Source organism: Galendromus occidentalis, unplaced genomic scaffold (genome assembly GCF_000255335.2).
Source record: "Galendromus occidentalis unplaced genomic scaffold, Mocc_1.1 scf7180000077436, whole genome shotgun sequence".
In the NCBI taxonomy this organism is placed as follows: Eukaryota; Metazoa; Arthropoda; class Arachnida; order Mesostigmata; family Phytoseiidae; genus Galendromus; species Galendromus occidentalis.
Genome location: NW_003805424.1, coordinates 486,041 through 505,120, shown reverse-complemented (window position 1 = coordinate 505,120; position 19,080 = coordinate 486,041). Strand labels below are relative to the sequence as shown.

The following is a 19,080-nucleotide window of genomic DNA, read 5'->3' as shown; positions in this document are numbered from 1 at the left end:
TGGAGCTGCCGGTTTGATACATGTGGAGAATATACACTGGGAGCTCTTACTTGTTTTCCAGCTGAGCTCTAGGGCGACGATTGATCCTTCTGGTTCTCCTACAGTCCGAGACCTCTCGACGAATCTCAAGAAGAATTGGCGAATCTCATGGCGACGATAGAAACGGAACTCTTTCCCTAAGATCGCCGTGAATGGATTCGATAGAACAATTAAGCGCGGCCACTTCATTGCGCGGCGCAGACTCGCTACTCATCGGGCTCACCTAGTCGCAAGCATTCACTTAAAACCTCAGAGCTGTCACGGGAGGCCGGCGACCTCTTTCCATCTTCTACCTATTCCACCGGGAGCGGGCTCTCAAGAACAATGATCCAAAGCGGAGGCAAATCGACGCGTTCCCTGTTAATTGTCGAATCGATGTCTGAGCTCTTCGGAAGGGCTCCGGCGAACAAACGAATCCGATAGTCGACCCCCAACCGGAGGGATAGCTATTCACGCCACCTTGAACCGGACTCAGCGAGTTGCTGATGGGAGAACAGCACGCGAATTCGCAGAAGGCGCTCTCCGGAGGCTGCTCATCGATCGAGAAGGATCGGATTCTGTACTCGACATTCTCCAGCGTTCCTACGCAAGAAGACATCCCTCTGCTCACTCTCCGACACTGATAAGGTTGATCGGAGACCTCGAGCAGAAGTTTGACGACAGGTCGGGAATCTCGGCCGTGTGCCTCGTCATAAAAACGAATGTCCATGAGTTTTTAAAGCCGGTATGAATGGAGGGGGGCGAGCCGGCCCGAGAAAACACCTGGGGCCATGAACTAATTTTCGAAATTAGTATCCTCCACTGAGTTTCAAGGAATTCTTCTTGCGAACTGCTCGATTAGCTGTGAGCCTCGACCAACTTTCGGAAGGAAATTCACACGAATAATGCTTGACAAGCACCGGTGATATTGCGCTATGAGGTGTTCAGCGGAGTTTACTGCCGACTCTGTCCCAGACTCATCGTGGTTTCTCAACCAAATTCGACGTCGACTGAATTTTTACGTTCTCCGGAAGCCCACTCGACATCGCTCATCTCAGGGAAATCTGCGTCTCCTGGCGCTCGCAAGATTCGAACTTTCCCCCACAAGCTTCTGGGAATGAATTTTCCTTTTTATAGTTCTTTCCATCATTGGTACGGATCCGCTCGCCAAGGTTGGGGAGGCTAACTTTCAGCCGAAGTTAACTTGCAGCGTGCTTCTGACAAGCGCTCTCCATAAGTGCTTTGTGCAACGTCGCCGCGAAGACCCCATACGGCAGGTACGAGGACAGTCTCGTAATAGAAGGTATCAGAAAGCAAATTCTCTCTGCCTATTCTGAAAAATGGAGCTCCGTCGTGGAAATGCTACATGAAGCTCCCGCGCGATGGTCTTCCAGAAGGAATCTCCTGCGGTTAACTTTCAGAGGTCGGAATCCAGCAGAAGGCATCCAAGATACGACTGATGCTTGTCGCACACGAGAAGGCCGTCCGGATGGGAAAGATCAATGCCAGCGCGAACGTGACAAAAGGCGACGGCACGAAAATATTATGATAAAGTATCACAATATACTAATTCCTTCGGTTCTATCATTCTCCTATTCTATCATTGGATTGAGGGGATTACTGGAAATGGAACTATCTGTCGGAGCATACGATACTTGCTTGATTATTATCTATTCCGAAGAAAAAATTTGCTTTGAGGTCATTTCCTAGAATCTCCTGATCTGTGCATGACTAAGGAGAACATCTTCACGTATGGAAGCAGGACGAAATTGGTGCAAGTACATGAGACGTGGATGAGTGCCAACCCCGCGTTGTGCCGTCAGCACAAGGCGTAAGTGTATCTAGCGCTCACATCGATTCGGGACAAAATCGACATCACATATCCTGATGACAACTCATTCGGATGCTCGCCTACTGAACGTCGTTGCCACTGATGAGACAAGACAGCCCCCCCGGGTCTAATGACCCCGAACATTATTCGACCTGCTTCTTCGCAACACTCATGAGCACAAACCAGTCTCGTCATTGACTCGCTCGAATTGATGGAGGCAATTTTATTGTTTGCTCCGCTGCTCACAGCTTCGGACCTGCGATCGACGCCGACGTCGGCCAAAAGGTAGACGAGTAGCGGTCGAAAAACTGTGGCGTAAAGCGTGCGACAAGGAATGAGGTGGAGACCTGCCGCCAGTGAAGTCTGTCGCAACACAGAGTTGTCCTGCGGAACGAACTTTCGTCGTGAGGCAGTGTTGACACTTTTTCCCGCTTTGAGCTGAGCTGCGATAGGACCGTTTCTCGGTTTGGCGGCGCATCTCAACGACTCGAATTATAGAGAGAACTTTTCCTTTCCTCCGAGATGTGGGAATGGCATTTAGGACGGGGCAGCAGAGCCTGTGCGAGCTAGCTTGTAGGCGGGGAAGCTGGTCAGCTGACTGGCAAACTAGCCGGCTGACTGGCTCCCCTCGTTATTTCTCTTCCTTTCTTAATTACGTAGCCAATTAGATGCTTGAGTTAATTTGAGCGAACTCAAATGTGACTCTCGTTCTCTCAACTAACATAGGGAGGGACTCGATTCTCGGCTTCTCTCGTGTCGTCGTCTTCTTCCGCTCTCAACGACGTTAGCCGAAACGGTGGCCAGGACGGCCGTCCGGGTAACTGAGAGGCAGAGTTCGGAAGAGGGGACGTCGACGAAAACGACAACAACGATTCAAACGACAGAATCAATTCAATGCGATGCCGAACTCATTTCCCGTACGCTGACCTATTTAGCATACGCGAAACGGAACAACCAACACGTCGATGGGACTGTCTGAAGTAGCGAACGTTTTCGATCTACCTTTACAAAGCTTCCGGGCGATCGAGACCGGGAACACCGCATTCTTCCCTGTGGACTAATGAGGCTTATCCGAACTGCTTACCGAATATATTACCCGTCGGAGCACTGATTTTCACCGTCGAGAGCACGAGAGAATCGATCCCGCATCGAGAAATGCAGCGTGCTTCGGTAAAACCACGATTCCTAGCTTCCTCCGAAGATATACATACATACTTTCGGCACTCCCGCCGGCAAGGGCTGTGGCGTTGTTCTTTTCTACTCGTTCAATGCTTGGGCTCTGCGGTGCCTCTGCGCTTTTTTCCCGTGATGAAGCGACTCCACATACACACACAACACAGTGATGCAAATACTCTCGAGGACCGAGCCAGCTGTCGCCACGACGTCAGCCAAGCGACTTCTCGACCGAAGGAATCAAGCTCACCATGCTCACACACATCAGATACAGTAAAAAGCCAAGCTGTCGATGGTCGTCGCTGCTACGTTTGCGGCCACAACTGCTGGTTGCATGGAATGTATGTTCTTGGGCGCCTCGCCGACATCCGTAGGTTCTGATCAGAACTCGTTCGAACCATGGAATTCCGGATATCGAAAATCGTCTGCATGGACTCGAGAATCAGTGTCATCATTTCATCAGACTCGAATATATAGGTGTGTACATATCCCGACCAATAGCTGCTCAATCTATGCTCCTTTCATCCATATCCTCTTCCCTCCTTCCCTCCCTCATGTAGTCCTTCGGTGAAGCTTTACTGAAGAGGAAAAGCACATGCTCCACGACAGGGAGGAGCTCCGCCATTTTCGAGTGGAATGAACTCTGCACGAACAACCTGTCTCTGGGTTGCGCTCCGAACTCCCAAGGATCCCAAGGCATCCCAACTCCATTTGAAAGGACTCCGTCGTCCGGAGTACTCACTTCGACTCGCAACAAGTGCGTGGAGAGCGACACTTGGCTTCGGTCGACTCGAAAAAGGCATGCTTCGAAAGAACGACAACAGGGTCAGACAGAAAGAGGGGGGGGGAGATAAGCCGAGTCCGAAAAGATGCAACAAAGCGTGCCGCCAAGACAGAAGCATCTTAGACTGTACCCAACAGCAGAGAGGTCGCGGCAGGGCGAGAAGGGCCGTGAGAGCTGGGGGAGCGAGCATGGAAAAGTGCTTGAAAGGCTGAATGATTCGAGAAGCTGCCATTTCTATCAGAAAGAGACTTCGACGGGTCTGTCCTTTTTCCCGATACTTTCTCCTCTAGCATCTTTCTCCGCTCTCGGTTTCTGCTTCCTCCCGTCGTCGCTCCGTTGCGATGGATGTCTTTAATGAGAAGTCAACATCCTTTCTTCGTAGGAACCCCTCCCCTTGTTCGTTCGCCTCGTCGACAATCTGAAGGAAGCACGGAACCAACGACGGAGCATCGATCGAACTTCCTGCAGATTCTCAGTCGGTCCATCCGTCCCGTCGGCCGGTCGGTCGCCCCCCCCCTCCCCCATCTATCCCACCGCTCATTCTTCGGTCCGCCGGATCGGCCACCCGCCTCTCCTTGACAGTTCTTCCGCTCCGACGACGGTGGCCCTAGTGATCAAAAATAGGAGCTGCCGAACAGACACGAGAGACAGGAAGGAGAAGTCGTCGTCGTTGTTGTTGTCGCTGTTGTCTACTCTCACCGATGTCTCGAACGTCCTCCCTGCTCGGTGTCTCACTTCAATTTCCACCGTCAAGGATAGCTTAGAACAATGAGGTATCATCTTCTCCGCTCATCCGGCAGCGGGGTGGCCCTCAGCTGGCCGAGATTGCCGGTTGGGGACCGGCAGGATGAGCGACAGCTCCTCCGATTGGGCTCGGGTCGTAGTTCACGTGTTGCCTCAACCCAATCGCGATGGACTCGCTCCGAAGGAAAGTCGAACGGAGGCTGCCGGTACGGCGGCGCAACATAGATGCGCCGACCACTGCAGTCTTCCTCTGAACGAGAGTGCTACTCCGGAGTCGGCGTGTAGCGTAACGCCTCACTTTGGTAGTTGACCGTCGCAGCAGAGATGAGCGTTGGGTTGGCCAAGCCATCGATTTCGATGTGGACAGCGTCCGGGCTCTCTCTTCGAGGCTTCTTCGCCGATTTCGGCCAGACCTCGCTTAATTTTGATTTAGACCTCCGCTTCCTCGCTTCCGTGATCTGTGTAGACTCGGTCTTGCTCAATCGCCCTGCCGCTCGCTCCCCTATCCACTTGCCCTTGGTGACGACACCATTCAAGCAGGCGTATTGGCTTTCGATTTCGATACGCGGCCGCTTCTTCCTTCGCGCCGTCACTTGAGCCGGTCTCACTTCTTCATTGCGGAGGTCACCAGATGTTTCCTACGGTGATGACGTCGGAGACGATGATACCTAGGGGAAAAGCCGATTGTGCTCATCCAGACTACGAGTCCGCCAGCTACTCACGGTTTTCCACGGTCGGTGGAAAATTGTGCAACATAGCGGAGAATAAAATCAATGGGCAATACAGAGTCTATCGATGGTCTCGATGCCCGGTCTCGGAACTAATAGCTTAGCTCGGGGGGCCAACGCTCCGATGAAAGGAGAGCAAACATCGGGTAACACAAGCATTCTCACCGCGACGAGAATGTTGCTGAGCTCACCGAATTTCCCCCTCGTCAAGTTCGTGCCCACGCGTCAGTTCGGTCGACCAATGCAACGATTAAGCGAGCGACGGTAGACAAGGGACTTCGCAAGGGGGCTGCGCTCATATCGCGATTCGAGCTCATCCAGTCAACTCTACGGTTCACTGGGAAGCTTGGAATGAATCAGATCCGGCTCGTATAGATGGCGATACTTCTATTTATTTTTATTTATCCGAACCGAAGGAATTCAGTTTCCCTGACGTTCCTCGTAGTCCCCCTACGGCGGAGAGAAATCGTCGGGAGAGATCTGATTCTCTCTGACGACAGGCTACGCTGAAGCCCACTTCTCTCCGTGGAAGTCGACATCGAACACTACAGTCTCGGGATCCCATCGGAGAGAGCGTCCGCAAGCAATGAATTCTTCCGTCGAATTTTTCTCTGCTCGCGGGTTGGTCGGTCGGTCGCCCGTTCGTAGGTTGCTTGGGGGAGGGTTCGAAGACTTCTTACCCGAGCGTCGTTTCCCTCTTTCAATAAAACATTCTGTCGATTCAAGCAGCACCCGCAGCTGCTCGTCCTTAGGTTTTCCCTCTTTTCGACTCGCTCGCTCACCCATTCGTCGCTCGTCCCATACTGGCAAGCTCGGCAGCGTCTGGGGAAGTCAGGGAGCTGAACGAAAATCAGATAGGGACTCTGCGAAACAGGCTGCGAGACGACATCCATTCCTCCGGAAGAATCATTCGCTTCAATTCTTGATTTTATTGTCAAGCGCTGCTCGAGCCCCTTTCGCTTTCACCACTTTTCTCAGAGGAGGCTTATTGAGCGGAAGAGCTCGAATTCCTACCCTAGGAATTCTCGGGAACACTCCAGAATTTCTGTCCGGATATATTTTCACCTGATCGGAGCCAAAGTTCAGGGAGGACAAGCGACTTCGCTCGCCATCCATCTCGACTTCTCGGACGAAACGATCGAGTGCATGGTGAGTCTGACCTCTCGTGTGCGGAATGTACATTTGATTCACAATTATTAGCTGAACGACGCCGCTCAAGGGCCCTCGTTTCCCAGTGCGGACATCCGGGCGTGTAGCCCGCGATCTCGAGGAATCATGACCGAGTTCCTTCCGAACTCACGTCGTCCAATTCACTACTTCAAACTTAATCCGTTGGAGTCATTCTTCTGGACTCACTCCATGAAGGTCATCTCGAGGGGCTGAGGAGCTCGACAACTCCTTGGTAGCAATGATTTGCGATCAGCGAAGAGTCCTTCACGCCACATATCTGAATGAGGGAACGCAGGAGACAGGGGAAAGTTCGGGAGTGGGGGCTTGTTGTCAATTTTCGCGATCGAGATGCGTCGGTACGAGCTCTGTGAGCATGCCGATGATGCGACGAATGGGTGGGAATCGATCCGTTCAGTCCACGTCGAAATATTGTTTCATTTCCTGGAATTCGGCAGCGGATTGTTCTCCGCAAGAAGGGTGACCGGTGACCACGTCTCGAAACCGGCGAAACGTTTCTCCCTCTTCCACCCGAGATAAATCGCCGTAAGATAAGTGACGGTTCTCCGACAGCTTTGAGTTCGAGAAGCTCCGGTTGCATCGCAGCGCTTTGCTTCCAGGTGAAAGTTTTTCAGTATGCCACCAAGATTGAGTGAGAAATAGACACCACAGCCGCGCCTCTTTCGGCCGCTATAGAGAAGACGGAGGAGATATTTTTTGCAGCGAGGAAATTTCTTCAGACACGCGATTTATTTCGTGGAAATCCCACACGAGCTCCTCGGACGCAAGAATGGGAAGAAAGGATAGCGAGACAGTAGATGGAGACACTGAAGGAACGACGATGCAGAGAATGTCTTGGAGCGGGGAAAATTCAATGGTCGCTGAGCTTGTCCAACGCACCCCCATGCTCATCCTTCGGCCGGAGCTTTCGGCAGCGAGGAAGCAACGGCCCAAGACCGACTTGAGAGAAAGCAGGAGCTGTCTTCCAAGGATGACACGATTTATGTTCGCCACTTCCTCTCTCCCATCGATATTTCCACCAAACAGTGAGTTCGCAGGTTTCTTTCTGTGAGCGAAGCTCCCGTTGCGTCGTCTTGGTCTCGAGGATTGGCCGATTCATGCCTGGGCTATGCTGAATCTCGGACGACCGAAAACTTTCCGCAACTCTCAGCGATGCGATATTCACTCTGGTTCGTCAGATGAGACTCTGAAAGTATCGGTATCGAGACTTGCCCTGTCTATAAGAACGTGTGTTCGATTCTGCTCGCGAGAACGGACTCTTCCTCTCCCCGTTCCGGGCTTCGAGCCTGTATGAGAAAGACAACGTAATACTTCGATTTTCTAAAATTTTCAGCCAAGAGGAAGCGTAATTTATTAACATACCGACATAAACTACCCTGTCAGCGACAGACCTCATTCGTCTTGCGGATCCTGGCATTCCTTGCGACAAGAAATATTGTTCGAAGATGCCAACCTTATCATGCAGCCGGTCGCGTCTTGGCCTGTCGTACGAAGGGCTCACAACCACGATCGAACGGAAGAATATTATCATAACTTGACTCGATGTCGCAGAACTCGGGCAGCGAGTGACTCGGACAACGACGAAAAGCGCGGCGCTGAAGCAAACGATCATCTGATTAAGCGGAAGCCGAGGTGACTATGACTCGGCCCTTCGAGACGCGACTTCGGATGATTGACTCGTGATCCAGAATTGGGATCATGGGTTCTGGGGATTCCCGTGGAAGGGTTTCGTCTATACGAATCGCAGTGATTGGATCGGCTGTGGAACTTTCCCCGTACTTCGGCAATGATTTCCTAATCCCTGGTCATGATAAATCACTGATACCATCGACCACAATCGACCACGCGCCACAATCGATAAGCGAGACTTCTTTCCTCTAATGAGCGGGTCCACGACACAACTATTCCTCAGATCGCTAGGAAATCCCGAATTCGGCGCCTTATTCTCCAGATGAAGGTTTCGAAGGGATGGATCTGAAGCCGGACTTAATCTCCGAGATCTGTGTCGAAAACGGGACTGATCTTGAAATCTCACCATCTCGAATTCTATCGCGTGAATATGTGACCGAGAGCTCAGAAGAGACTCTGCGAGCTCTAGGGAATCAGTTGCCGTCAAGCAATAGAATTGCTCGCGGACAAGAAAAAAGTGAGCTGTTCGGGGCGGTCAACCAACGATGTAAAAGCCTTCTTCGGTCTTCCAACCCCTCTCGCTCTCTTATGGCCGCAGCAGAGGCCGAGAGATGTATGCGGTGAGGGGCATTATAGAGCTCGCTGACTGACTGACTGCTCGCTGGCTCGCTTGCACGCTCATCGACTTGCTTGCCATAGAAAACGGCTACATGACTGGGCGGAAGCCGATTTTGATGCAAATTACGACACCATCGGGCTGACACGGGAACGGAAGTGGCACCGGAAGTGAGCTCCATTTAAGTGAATTACGCGGAGAATTTCCGTTATATTATGCATATAGCAGAGTCACTTGAGGGATCACCAACTTCAGCTACCGTCTACTCGTCGTGCAACCGCCTCGACATCAGCAGCTTAGAGCAAAATTATGGATTGGAACGGAAACTATTCACGTTTTTATACGGGGAGAGCACCCCTCCTTTCCCCATGTGATCAAAGTCGACGAGGAGATCTCAATTCAAGTCAAAATGGTTCGAAGCAGTCAGATAATCCGACGCTCCTCCGTGAGAGCCATAAAGCTCTGAGAACGATGCGGATGTTTTCCCCACATACCGATGACAAGATTTGAGAAGTGGGACTTGCTTGTGAAGTACCAATCCCATTTCCTTACGGATGAGAAGGTCGGGAAATTCGTTCGCGAATCTACGCGTAATCTACATCTGGACCATCGAATCGCCAGTCCTGATTTTTCTGCTCAAAAAGTTGAGATACAGACGAATGGGGCATTTTCCGTCGCTCAGAAAGCAGGATCAAGAGATCACGCCGATAGCTGCCGATCCTACACAGGAGGGCCATAGATATAAGCCCGAGGACCAATCGCTGTCATGTCAGTAAATGGACAGCACCGGAGGAGATCGAAAGGATCTCCTCCGACGACGCGACAGGACCGGAGAGAATCCATAGAAGCGAGGGGGGGGAAAGGACAACTCATCTCCGAGGAACTAACTAAGATGCAGATATATAAGGGGCCACTTCGGATGGTATACCCAGGAAACTCTTCTTGTCTCTCAAGATAGCACAGGAAATTCATTCACGAGCGAACTGTAGCGTCGGTCGTTTTCAAGAAGTTGAGATCCGCATTATCTTGCGACTCTCCTACGTCAATCATATGATAATCCTTTTCCCTTCCTAGGCCCCGTCTCTCGGCAATTCCTCTACTAAGTTGGCGAACATTAGGTGCGATCCCCTGCCTACACTCTCGACCCTCCGACAGCTATAGAGTTGGGATTTTGGTTGCTCCTTAAAATTCAGCCTGTTCGGTACGACCGTTTTACATGGCCCCAGATCAGGCCATGGCCTCTGATATAAGGACCATTCCGACCTGCTTCACGAACGGGATCGTATATCTGGTCAGCAAATAATTACTTCCTGAGCGATCCCGACCCGTCTAAGGCTGAAAAGCCAGCGCAAAGATGTTATGCTGCCTGATTTCCGGGAACTAAGGCACCTCGGCTTGTTCATCCCAGCCTGGGTTGTGAGAGGAGTGCTTCACTGAGCATGGGGAACTAGAATATAATTTTTCCGAGCAAAAGAGTTCTGGTCGACCATGATTCTTGTACGCTCGGCGGCGGATGCCGGCCAGTCCTTTGACCCGGACTGGCGACACTTTCAGGGAAACCAGAATCGGCCGGATTCTGCCTCTTGTGATCTGATGAGAGAGCTCGAGTATGGTAAAGCTCCGTTATCGCATACCAAGCTGGCGAAGCTGAGGGGACCGGCGGCAGTGATTCGGAGCTCCCAAAGAGTCGATGAGCATCCACGAACCTGACAGGGTGCTAGCTTCACTTGAAGAGGTGTTAGATGATGGCCAAGGTCGTAGCCGAGAGAAGCTCCTCCGCGCCGAGAAGCCTGCAAGATTCTCCATGGATTCGATGACCGTGCTCCTCTGCTCGCACGAGATGAGAAGAGTTCCCTAAAGCGCAATGATTCAATATTGCTAATTGTGAAAGTCAGCTTATCAGCCCAAGGCTTGAGGGAGACCCTCCTTTCGGGAAGAGTGGCCACTCCCATTGTATAACTAAAGCTCTGTTGTTGAAGCGATCCTGGAGTCCTATTCTCGTTCTCTATCCTCCCGCACTCATTAGGGCCGGGTACATCTGCATTCGGGAATTCGGAATTAATAATAGGAAGGAGGCTCTATGGTGCCAGCACGGAGAAGCCTTCGCGCCGCGGAACTGTGGAGACTCCCACACAGCTCTCATCAAGGTGATCTCAGCACACAAGAGCAGAAACTCATCGGAAGACGACGAGTGGACGGAAAGAGCTACAAGGAGCTCGAAAACTGGAACTAGCGGGATACCGATTGAGGGGAAGCGTTCCGCGGAATCTCGGTCGGAACCGATGGAGGCATCGACCATGTCTTGATTTTACAGGCTAGCATACAGTCGGAATGATTGAGGGGTCCACGGAGGCGATACCGGAACGGCAGACAGAATGTAGAAGCCGGAGGCAGGGAGAGCACACGGTTCGGCGAGAGCTCTCAGGAAAATTGCGGAGCTTGACCGTCCTATTTGAGGAAGCCACTGAGGATATTCACCGCCCGTCGTCGATCGGAAAAAAAAAGATTCACGAGCGCGATACGGATTCGCAGGCGCTGGGTCGAAAGTGACGGCAGAGAGCTGCCGCATGCCTCCGGAAGTTTCCGCTGAGCGGCAAGGATCCCCACCAAGCCCAGGGACCACAGGACCAGCGAGTAGAGAGAACGCTCCCGATGTACCCTAGAAGTTCCTTTAGGCGACTCCGATTTCACTGTCCCGTTTCCAATTAGCACACGCGATTCAATCACGCCGGCTCCATAGAGAAGCAGCCGGAAAGATTTCGAAATTCCGCGGGCTCTCGTGCGTCCGTCATCAAAACAAAGGGGCATCCGCGCGTGTTGCTCCTCAAGCTGCGAAAGTAATCAGGTTCGAAATCGCGCGAACCCTCGGGCTCCTCAGACCCCTGGGTAAAGCATCATCTGGAACCGTGAAATACCATGATATAGGTAGGCTTTCACCTTTGTCGACCAACTCAATCGAGGCTCATCACATCAAACGATCGGAATATCTCACATTTGCCCTTCGGATTCAATAGTCGACTACGCATTTCGCAGACATCTCACCCAGCGGAACTTGTGATTGTAACTATGTCGCCGCTCTGGTTCATGCTCAAGAGATATGCTCCCTACGCAACCTTCCCCGTCGCCCTGGTCGTGGGTTTCATAGGTGAGTCGAAGTTTCCGCATGCCGGCTGATGACAGTTGAGAGCTCTGTTCCGCGATCACTTTCACGCCTCGCGTCGGATTCAGTGCTCGATTGCAGGAATCGCGGAAGGTCAGAAGAGGACTTAAAGTCGCCCCATGGTGGATTCTCGCTGGAATAGAATGATTCCATGTGAGACTCCCACGGAGAAAAACTATTCGGGTCCCTCGGCGCCCAAACACAGCAATCGTCCCTGTACAGTTAGAACGGATCTTTCGTCCCTGGAGGGGTTCTCGATTTCTGATCTCTTCGAGACTTTCCTTCGCATCAAACTGTGGCCTTCACAGAGTTTCCCGTTATTGGGTAGAATGCTCTCTTTCGACTCCCCAGCATACGCTCTGAAGAATATTAATGAAGCTGTCTTCCGGCAGGTTATAATTTCGAAGAACTGTTGGGTCGCAATGGAGCGAAAGACCGGCCATCAGTTCAGGAGAAACGAGTGGAGCGATTTCTAGCCAGAGGAACTGAGGAGTCGGGTGCAGAAGCCGCAACTTATAAAACGATCTTCGATAAGCCGACGAATATCTCGCCTTCACTGAGGCCGAAAGCGTAATTCATCCGAAGTTCCTGTACATGGAGGAATAAATATGAGGTCAGCCGAGGCCTTCCTAGACATGTTCGAGAGTCTCTTGTAAGTCCCTGAACCTCTAGGGTCTAGAGGTTGCAACCGGGAGCCTGGCTTCTCTATTTCCGTGACAAAATACTCCAGTATTGGAACGGGTCATTCGATACCCCCCTCAGTCCAAGAGCACTATCTGATGAGCCCTGGCTATGCAAGCGCAAGCAAGATTGATACTCCCTATCGCAGTGGTTCTTGACTGAGTTCTCTCAGACCGTCAGCGGTCCATCTGGATTCGGGGGAGTTCCACGAGGATATTTTATCGAGTCGGTTGTCAGGTGCGAAGCTAGCCATTGAAGGTATTAGGATTGTGAAAGATTTTCGAACTTATATGAGCTCTTTCCGACGAATCGAAGCCGTCGGCTCTAGCTCCGGGGCGCTCCACGATTTTCAATTTCCGGCGGCACGATCACAGGAAGATTCGATCTGTCCGGAGGATTAGAGATAATACCTCGGAAGATTATCATCAGCTCACTTCACGATGGATTGTCATCTCGAGAAGACATAGGTAGCCCTGAATCTCGGAATCTCCGATAGCTCTCCACTCTCCAGATGGCGGGGAGCGCGGTGCATGGGCCAGGTTCGATCTCGGGAAGAGAACTCGGGGCTGGAGTTGAGCCGGGGAATGACCAGAAGTATCGCCCCGGTATTGGCTTGTGATTTTCTTGTTGTGTGACATTGTAAGTACATCGCGTTGTAACTTCCACATATCCAGAGTCCCAGATGCCGTTTTTATCTTATTCCTATGATTTCGTCATTCTTCGTTTGCCCGTCCTTCCTTTCGACCGCTTCCTCTCGGAGCGCTTTCTATTCCGCTATCCGAGGCAGAACGATCTGCAGCGCTCTCACCCCGCGTATCCACACCGGACTCGATCCAGGACTCGAGGCCGCCAAGGCAAGGTCCCTCCAAGAGATTCTGGAGAGGATAAATTTGGGTTTTGCGATCCGATCGAAAGTAGGGGATTCTTTCCGAGGTGATCCTGCGTCAAGGTCCTGCGTGATATTCTCTTGGCCCGAGGAAGACGTTCGCGATGCCAAATAACAACAAATATAGTTTATATCTAGAAATCATCATCAACAATGCAAGAATTGGAAAATTCCATCTACACGTATAGTCTCAACCATCCGAATCTTGAAGGAACAGTGCGACATTATCCATATCATTAGGTGTAGTTTCCCCATCACGTCAGCATTCTTGTGACTTTCCGGACCCGTCTCGACTTCGCCATCAGAAGCGCTTCTTCGACGACATCCCGCAATTTACGCAGGTTGTCTATGCTGCATTCCAACATGACCTATGGAGTTTTAGAATACGTAACTTATTCGCTCCTCGCAAAGAACCAATCCAAAATGAATCCTCATAGCTTCGAATCGTACGATACAATCACCTTTCTCGGATAGCCATTGCAATCTATCAATTGGAATTGTAGCGTGAGTACCGGATCCATCAGACCTCGGAGCGACCTCGTGGCTATCACAGCAGCCAGTCGCCATTCCAAGCTACGATACGATAGTGGGGTTGGCAAGATCTCTTTCACATGTCGTTCTATTACATGGTGCACCTGCAGCGAGAATAAATCGTCGTAGCTCTCGCCTAATCACCGACAGATGAACACAGGGTATAAATGGGAATGTCGAACTTGAGAGACATCTGAGGAGCCGATCGAAGACGAGAGCGCCTCGATCGTCGAAGCACCGTCCGACTCCGGGCGACTCTGAGAAGTCACGAACCTCAACGTAGCTCTCTGCGATTATATCTACGTGCGTCTGACTCAGTTGAGTCAGAACGAGAGAATCTTGAAGCTTGGACAGATTCCTTCGAGCCGCTAGCTTGAACAGAGCCACGAGGGCTTCGATGCTCTGGTTCACGATCTCTGTATCACTCTGAAAGAGATTGCGCGAGACTTCATCACGGGAGCGTTTTTGGACAGAGTTGGATTCCCGGTCTCTCCCGAGCATTCTTCCGAGGTCCCCGCCCGCCAAACAATCAATTCCACGAACCTGCAACCGCGAGGCGGCTTTGGCGTACAATTTCTCATTTTGGGAGAGGTCCCCGGCGAGGAGACTCTGCACGGCGAGTTTGCAGAATTCCGCTATGACTTCTGCATTGAATTGGTTGAGGTGCTCCAAGTGGTACTTGTGGGCGCGATCCAAGCTCAGCATGTTTGCGGGCACGAATTCAAGCTTTAGCTCTCGCTAGTTATCATTCCCAGCGGAGATCCCTGAAGAGAGGAGTGTCCCGAGGAATATAAGTTATACGTGGACATTCACGATTTGGGAAATCCTGAGAGAGCGCTTTGTCGAAGAAATTCAGCAAAATGTCGATCCTCGCTCCAAAAAAGCACAAGTCCTCACAGCAAGTCCGCTCCCCCAATGTTCGTTGATGCCTGCTCTAAATGAATGGGATCGGAAGTGCGAAACGAGAGATTGTACTGATTGAACATCCCCTCGTCGCTGCGCATCGGAATCTTACGAGACCGGAGATGTCAGCTGAACCAGGCGAACACGGACCGTCCGAGGCGCGAAATTCGAAATTCCGAATCCCGTGCTCCTTATGCAAGCGTAGCTTGGAAGAGAGCTTTGCCCCGTCTGAAATTTTTCCGACATCAATCTTGACGAAGAGAAGGTAGCCGTCCGATCCGTTCCGACTAATTTCAAGTTTCCTCTGCGTTCGCCTCGATTCGAGAGGGTGAGAGGCTCGAACCCGCTGTTTCGGCTGGCCGGCTCGCATCCAAACAAAGCCAGACCGCTGCTTCAGTTGCCGGTCTGTTACACCGCTTGGCCACCGCTCTTCTCAGTGGTGTGGTGCGTGCTGGAGACCGAGTGCACGGCGTCCCGCGTTGAAACAAGACAGTGACTTGAACAGCGAGCGGTGATACACGCCTAACAGAAAGCGTTACCACCATGTCTGCCACCAGTCCGAAGAAGGCAAAGCTCGACGACGACCGCGACTACGATGCCGAGACGCAGAAAGCCCTCGAGGAGATAGACGCTTGCCAGAGCGAGATCGACTCTCTGAACGAAAAGGCGTCCGAGGAAATTCTCAAAGTCGAACAGAAGTACAACCAAGAGCGGAAGCCGTTCTTTGACAAGCGAAATGAGCTCATCGCGAAAATTCCTAATTTTTGGGAAACAGCGGTAAGTCCATAGTAGGCCTAGCGGGCTCAGCGCTCACTGCCTGCTAAGTGTGCGTGCATGCGGTGTGGGGATGATGCTGGTGCCGCCGCCGCCGCTGCTGGTGCTGCCGCTGGCCCGAAAATCGGTGTCTTGCCCCGACGTCTCACGTGTGACGCCGACGAACCGCATATTCCCCCTTTCGGATGCCACTATCCTAAAATGTCAGGCCGTAGCAGATTCGGCGGCATGGCGACCGAAACCCTTCCCGCTTGTTGGGGTAGTACTGTAGCGGAGCCATCACTGTTTCCGCGGCATTCTCCCGAGAATGCAGATCCGGGGCTATTGACAGTTCAGGATTTCGCCCGAGAATCGACGATGGGAGATGGCGTGCGTAGCAGGGTTCGCACTCAGCCACTCGGTCCGTGTCGATGCAAATAAAATATCCTTTCCTCGCTTGAACTCACCCGCTTGCGTATGCTCCTTTGGCGCCTCTGGAGTTCGCCAGATACTTGACCGCATTTTAGAAGCAAATTCTGAGTCGAATCGATGAGATCGTTTGACGCATTTTTCCGTTAGACGTATTCGGAGTTATCTCGTGTCGACGAATCATCCGTGATTTTGTTGATGTTATCGACCTCATAGACATGTAGGATTGGGTGGTATCGAGGGCCGACTCCGTACGGACGGTTATACTTCGATCAATCCGTCGGAGGGGGTTTGCGTTGTGATGATCGTAATCGACAGAAGCTTCCTCACGGAAAATACCTGCCTCACGGTGATAGTGAGCTCCGCCGACGTACATCGCCGAGTCTAAGATCGACGCTTTTCTTCCAGTTTGTCAATCATCCGCAGCTATCGGCGATCCTGGATGAGGAGGAAGAGGAGTGCCTGAAGCATCTCAAGAAACTCGAAGTTGAAGAGTTCGATGACATCAAATCAGGATACAGGATCAAGTTCCACTTTGAAGAGAACCCTTTCTTCGAAAACAACGTCCTCGTTAAGGAGTTCCATCTCGCCACTCCCGGTAAATCGATCATGCTCCATGCTGACAGCACCGTGGATGATATTTGCGATCCTTGATCCGGGGTACACCGATCCTGAATCTAAGTTCGGGCGAATGTTTTTCAGGGGACCCGTCGTCGAAGTCGACTCCCATCAAGTGGAAACCAGACATGGATCTGACCGCTAAGCATAAGGAGGCCGCCAAGAACAATGGATCTGGTGGTCGCAGACGCCGTTTCGATCAATCACGATCCTTCTTCTCTTGGTTTACTGACCACGGAGATGCGTCAGCAGACGACATTGCCGAAGTGATCAAAGACGACATGTGGCCCAATCCCCTCCAGTACTTCCTCGTCCCAGACATTGAAGTCGAGAACGGGATGGAGGAAGAGTCCGAGGGCGAGGAAGAAGAATCGGAAGGTGACGATGAGGCCGTCGTTGTCGTTGAGGAAGAAGAAGGCAGTGAAGTCGAGAACGAGGATTGAGCATAAGTAAGGCATTGAGGAAACCAAACCGAACGACTCCCGGATCCCTCGACCGGACCGTCGTCGTTGTGGCTTGATCCTTCAATCGAGGCGTGTGGCAACGTCTGGCACCAGTCTGTGGAACTGCGGATGGGGATCTCCCCCATTGAGTTGCAGGAAGCTTCTTTCTTTTCTTTTAACAACAATTTATTTATGCGGGATCATATTGTGAATAAATCAGTTTGTATAACTTCTCGCCCGTGTGGATGAAGTAGCCTGAATTCAGAGGAACAAAGACGAAGGGGGAAACTGCACTGTACAATACGCCTGCGGGTTATGATTAAAAGCCACTTGATTGTCCACAATAAAATCTTTTCATTCAATCCTTTGCTGGAATTCCTTGAGGTTCTCTCGGCGATTTCCGCATCGGTCGCGCTCGGAGATCCCGACTGGTCAATTGATTGATTGATGTTTTTCGTCCATCTCCTTCCGGAATTGCCTTCATCTTCAGTACGAAGCCCTTCATGCTTCATGGAGGGGCGATGATTCCACGGAGGAGCGATAATCCCACTGCTAGCAAGTGAAAGCGGTCGCTGGCGACGGGCTTTTGAAATTCATCTCGACCCATATCTCCAACTGAAATTCTGTGCAGGCTAACGTCTCACCTGAATATCCTTCGTGATGTCGAGGCCCTCTCGGTTCCTCTCTGTCCCGCTCCCGGTTCATCGTCTCCGAGGATCCCATGTTTCGGCGTCTCTCCTCCCGAGCCACATCTTAGACGGACGAATCGGATCGATGTCCATGGAGCGAAGCCCGTGGATCCTGGTCGGTAGACATCCTGGTCGGGCAGTCACCAATCAATTGGTCAATTCCACTAGTATTATCCATCATCATTCAAATATGTGCAGCTCGATCTTATCTCGAGCATTTCTGAAAACTCAGTACCAGTTCAGCGTTTTCTTCGCGATCATGGTTTCCCGCCAGCTCTCCTGCGGCTTCTTGGTACAGTTTCATTTTTGTTCTTTTGGAAACCGACCCCTTACCCAGGGCAAATCGCGCAAATCTTCGCATTCGATTCTCCACATCAACTCCAGGGTCCTCTGCCGAAGTCCGGTGGGTACAATGACGCAGGGGATCGCTTGCCTCCACCTTGTCTCGGTCATCCCATTTATAAGGGCCAGGTAACGCTTTCACGTCTTCGAATTTCGAGGAGCCCAATTCATCGTTTGTGGATTCCGGAGCAGTATCGTGATTCCCACCGACCCATCAGGGCACCTGAGTCGGGGTAAGCTTCCGAGAGATCGACGTGACAGACACTGCAGACGGTATACAGACACCATTACTCAGGTACGTCGAGCATGAGCTCCACCGCAGTCCCCACAAGAGGAGGGAAATCGGACTTTACTACACCTTGCGACGAGGATGCCGACTCGATTTTCGGAAGGCCTTGTTTTACCTGAGTCCGCTGAGAAATGGATTGAGCGATCAGGAGCTCCGAGTGTTCCTCATAAATAAGCCTTGGCTTTTAGCAGGAGGCTTCGAAAGTTTTTGGAGTCCGGCTTCTCGGTGGCAAAATTGGGAGCCGAGAAGATCTTCACTTCATCGAACGTCATGTTGTTCAGCTCAATGTGGATGCCCTTGATTCCGCCGCCCCTCCAGAGATTCGCCCAGTCCAGAATTTATTCCAGGTGGGTCAGAATTGAGACCGATGCAGACCGGGTCGATCGATGTCTCGTGGCGCCTCTGAAGAGTAATTCTCATGAGCATTCAATATACCTTTAACTGGATTAGAGATCAATTATTGATCTTGTAGTGCCGGGGGTGAAGTTGTTCCTTTCCCCGAGCACCTCATCGTATACCAGCGACTCGGAGGCTTCTTCCGGTAGAGGGCCCAGAAGTATCGAATACTCATTCCGTTCCGCAGCCTCGTCAGGAAGTTGGGACCTGATCCGCGCGGATTTCTTTTGACCAGCCACGCTTCGCTTC

At 51.7% G+C, this 19,080-nt stretch overlaps 2 protein-coding genes across 2 annotated transcripts; one reads left to right on the top strand and one right to left on the bottom strand.

Moving 5' to 3' along the window:
• Window positions 1–13,547: 13,547 nt before the first annotated feature.
• LOC100899971 (COMM domain-containing protein 2) lies at window positions 13,548–14,990 on the bottom strand. The gene is made up of 5 exons (XM_003742950.2): window positions 14,867–14,990; window positions 14,513–14,733; window positions 14,243–14,395; window positions 13,900–14,073; window positions 13,548–13,806 (listed from the first exon to the last, which is right to left on the bottom strand). Exons 2-5 carry the CDS (start codon window positions 14,672–14,674, stop codon window positions 13,693–13,695), a joined length of 603 nt encoding a protein of 200 aa, XP_003742998.1. The 5' UTR covers window positions 14,675–14,733; window positions 14,867–14,990; the 3' UTR covers window positions 13,548–13,692.
• Window positions 14,991–15,250: 260 nt separating this feature from the next.
• Window positions 15,251–17,470, top strand: Set (NAP domain-containing protein SET). Its single transcript, XM_003742949.2, has 3 exons — window positions 15,251–15,649; window positions 16,463–16,652; window positions 16,757–17,470. Exons 1-3 carry the CDS (start codon window positions 15,416–15,418, stop codon window positions 17,113–17,115), a joined length of 783 nt encoding a protein of 260 aa, XP_003742997.1. The 5' UTR covers window positions 15,251–15,415; the 3' UTR covers window positions 17,116–17,470.
• Window positions 17,471–19,080: the final 1,610 nt, after the last annotated feature.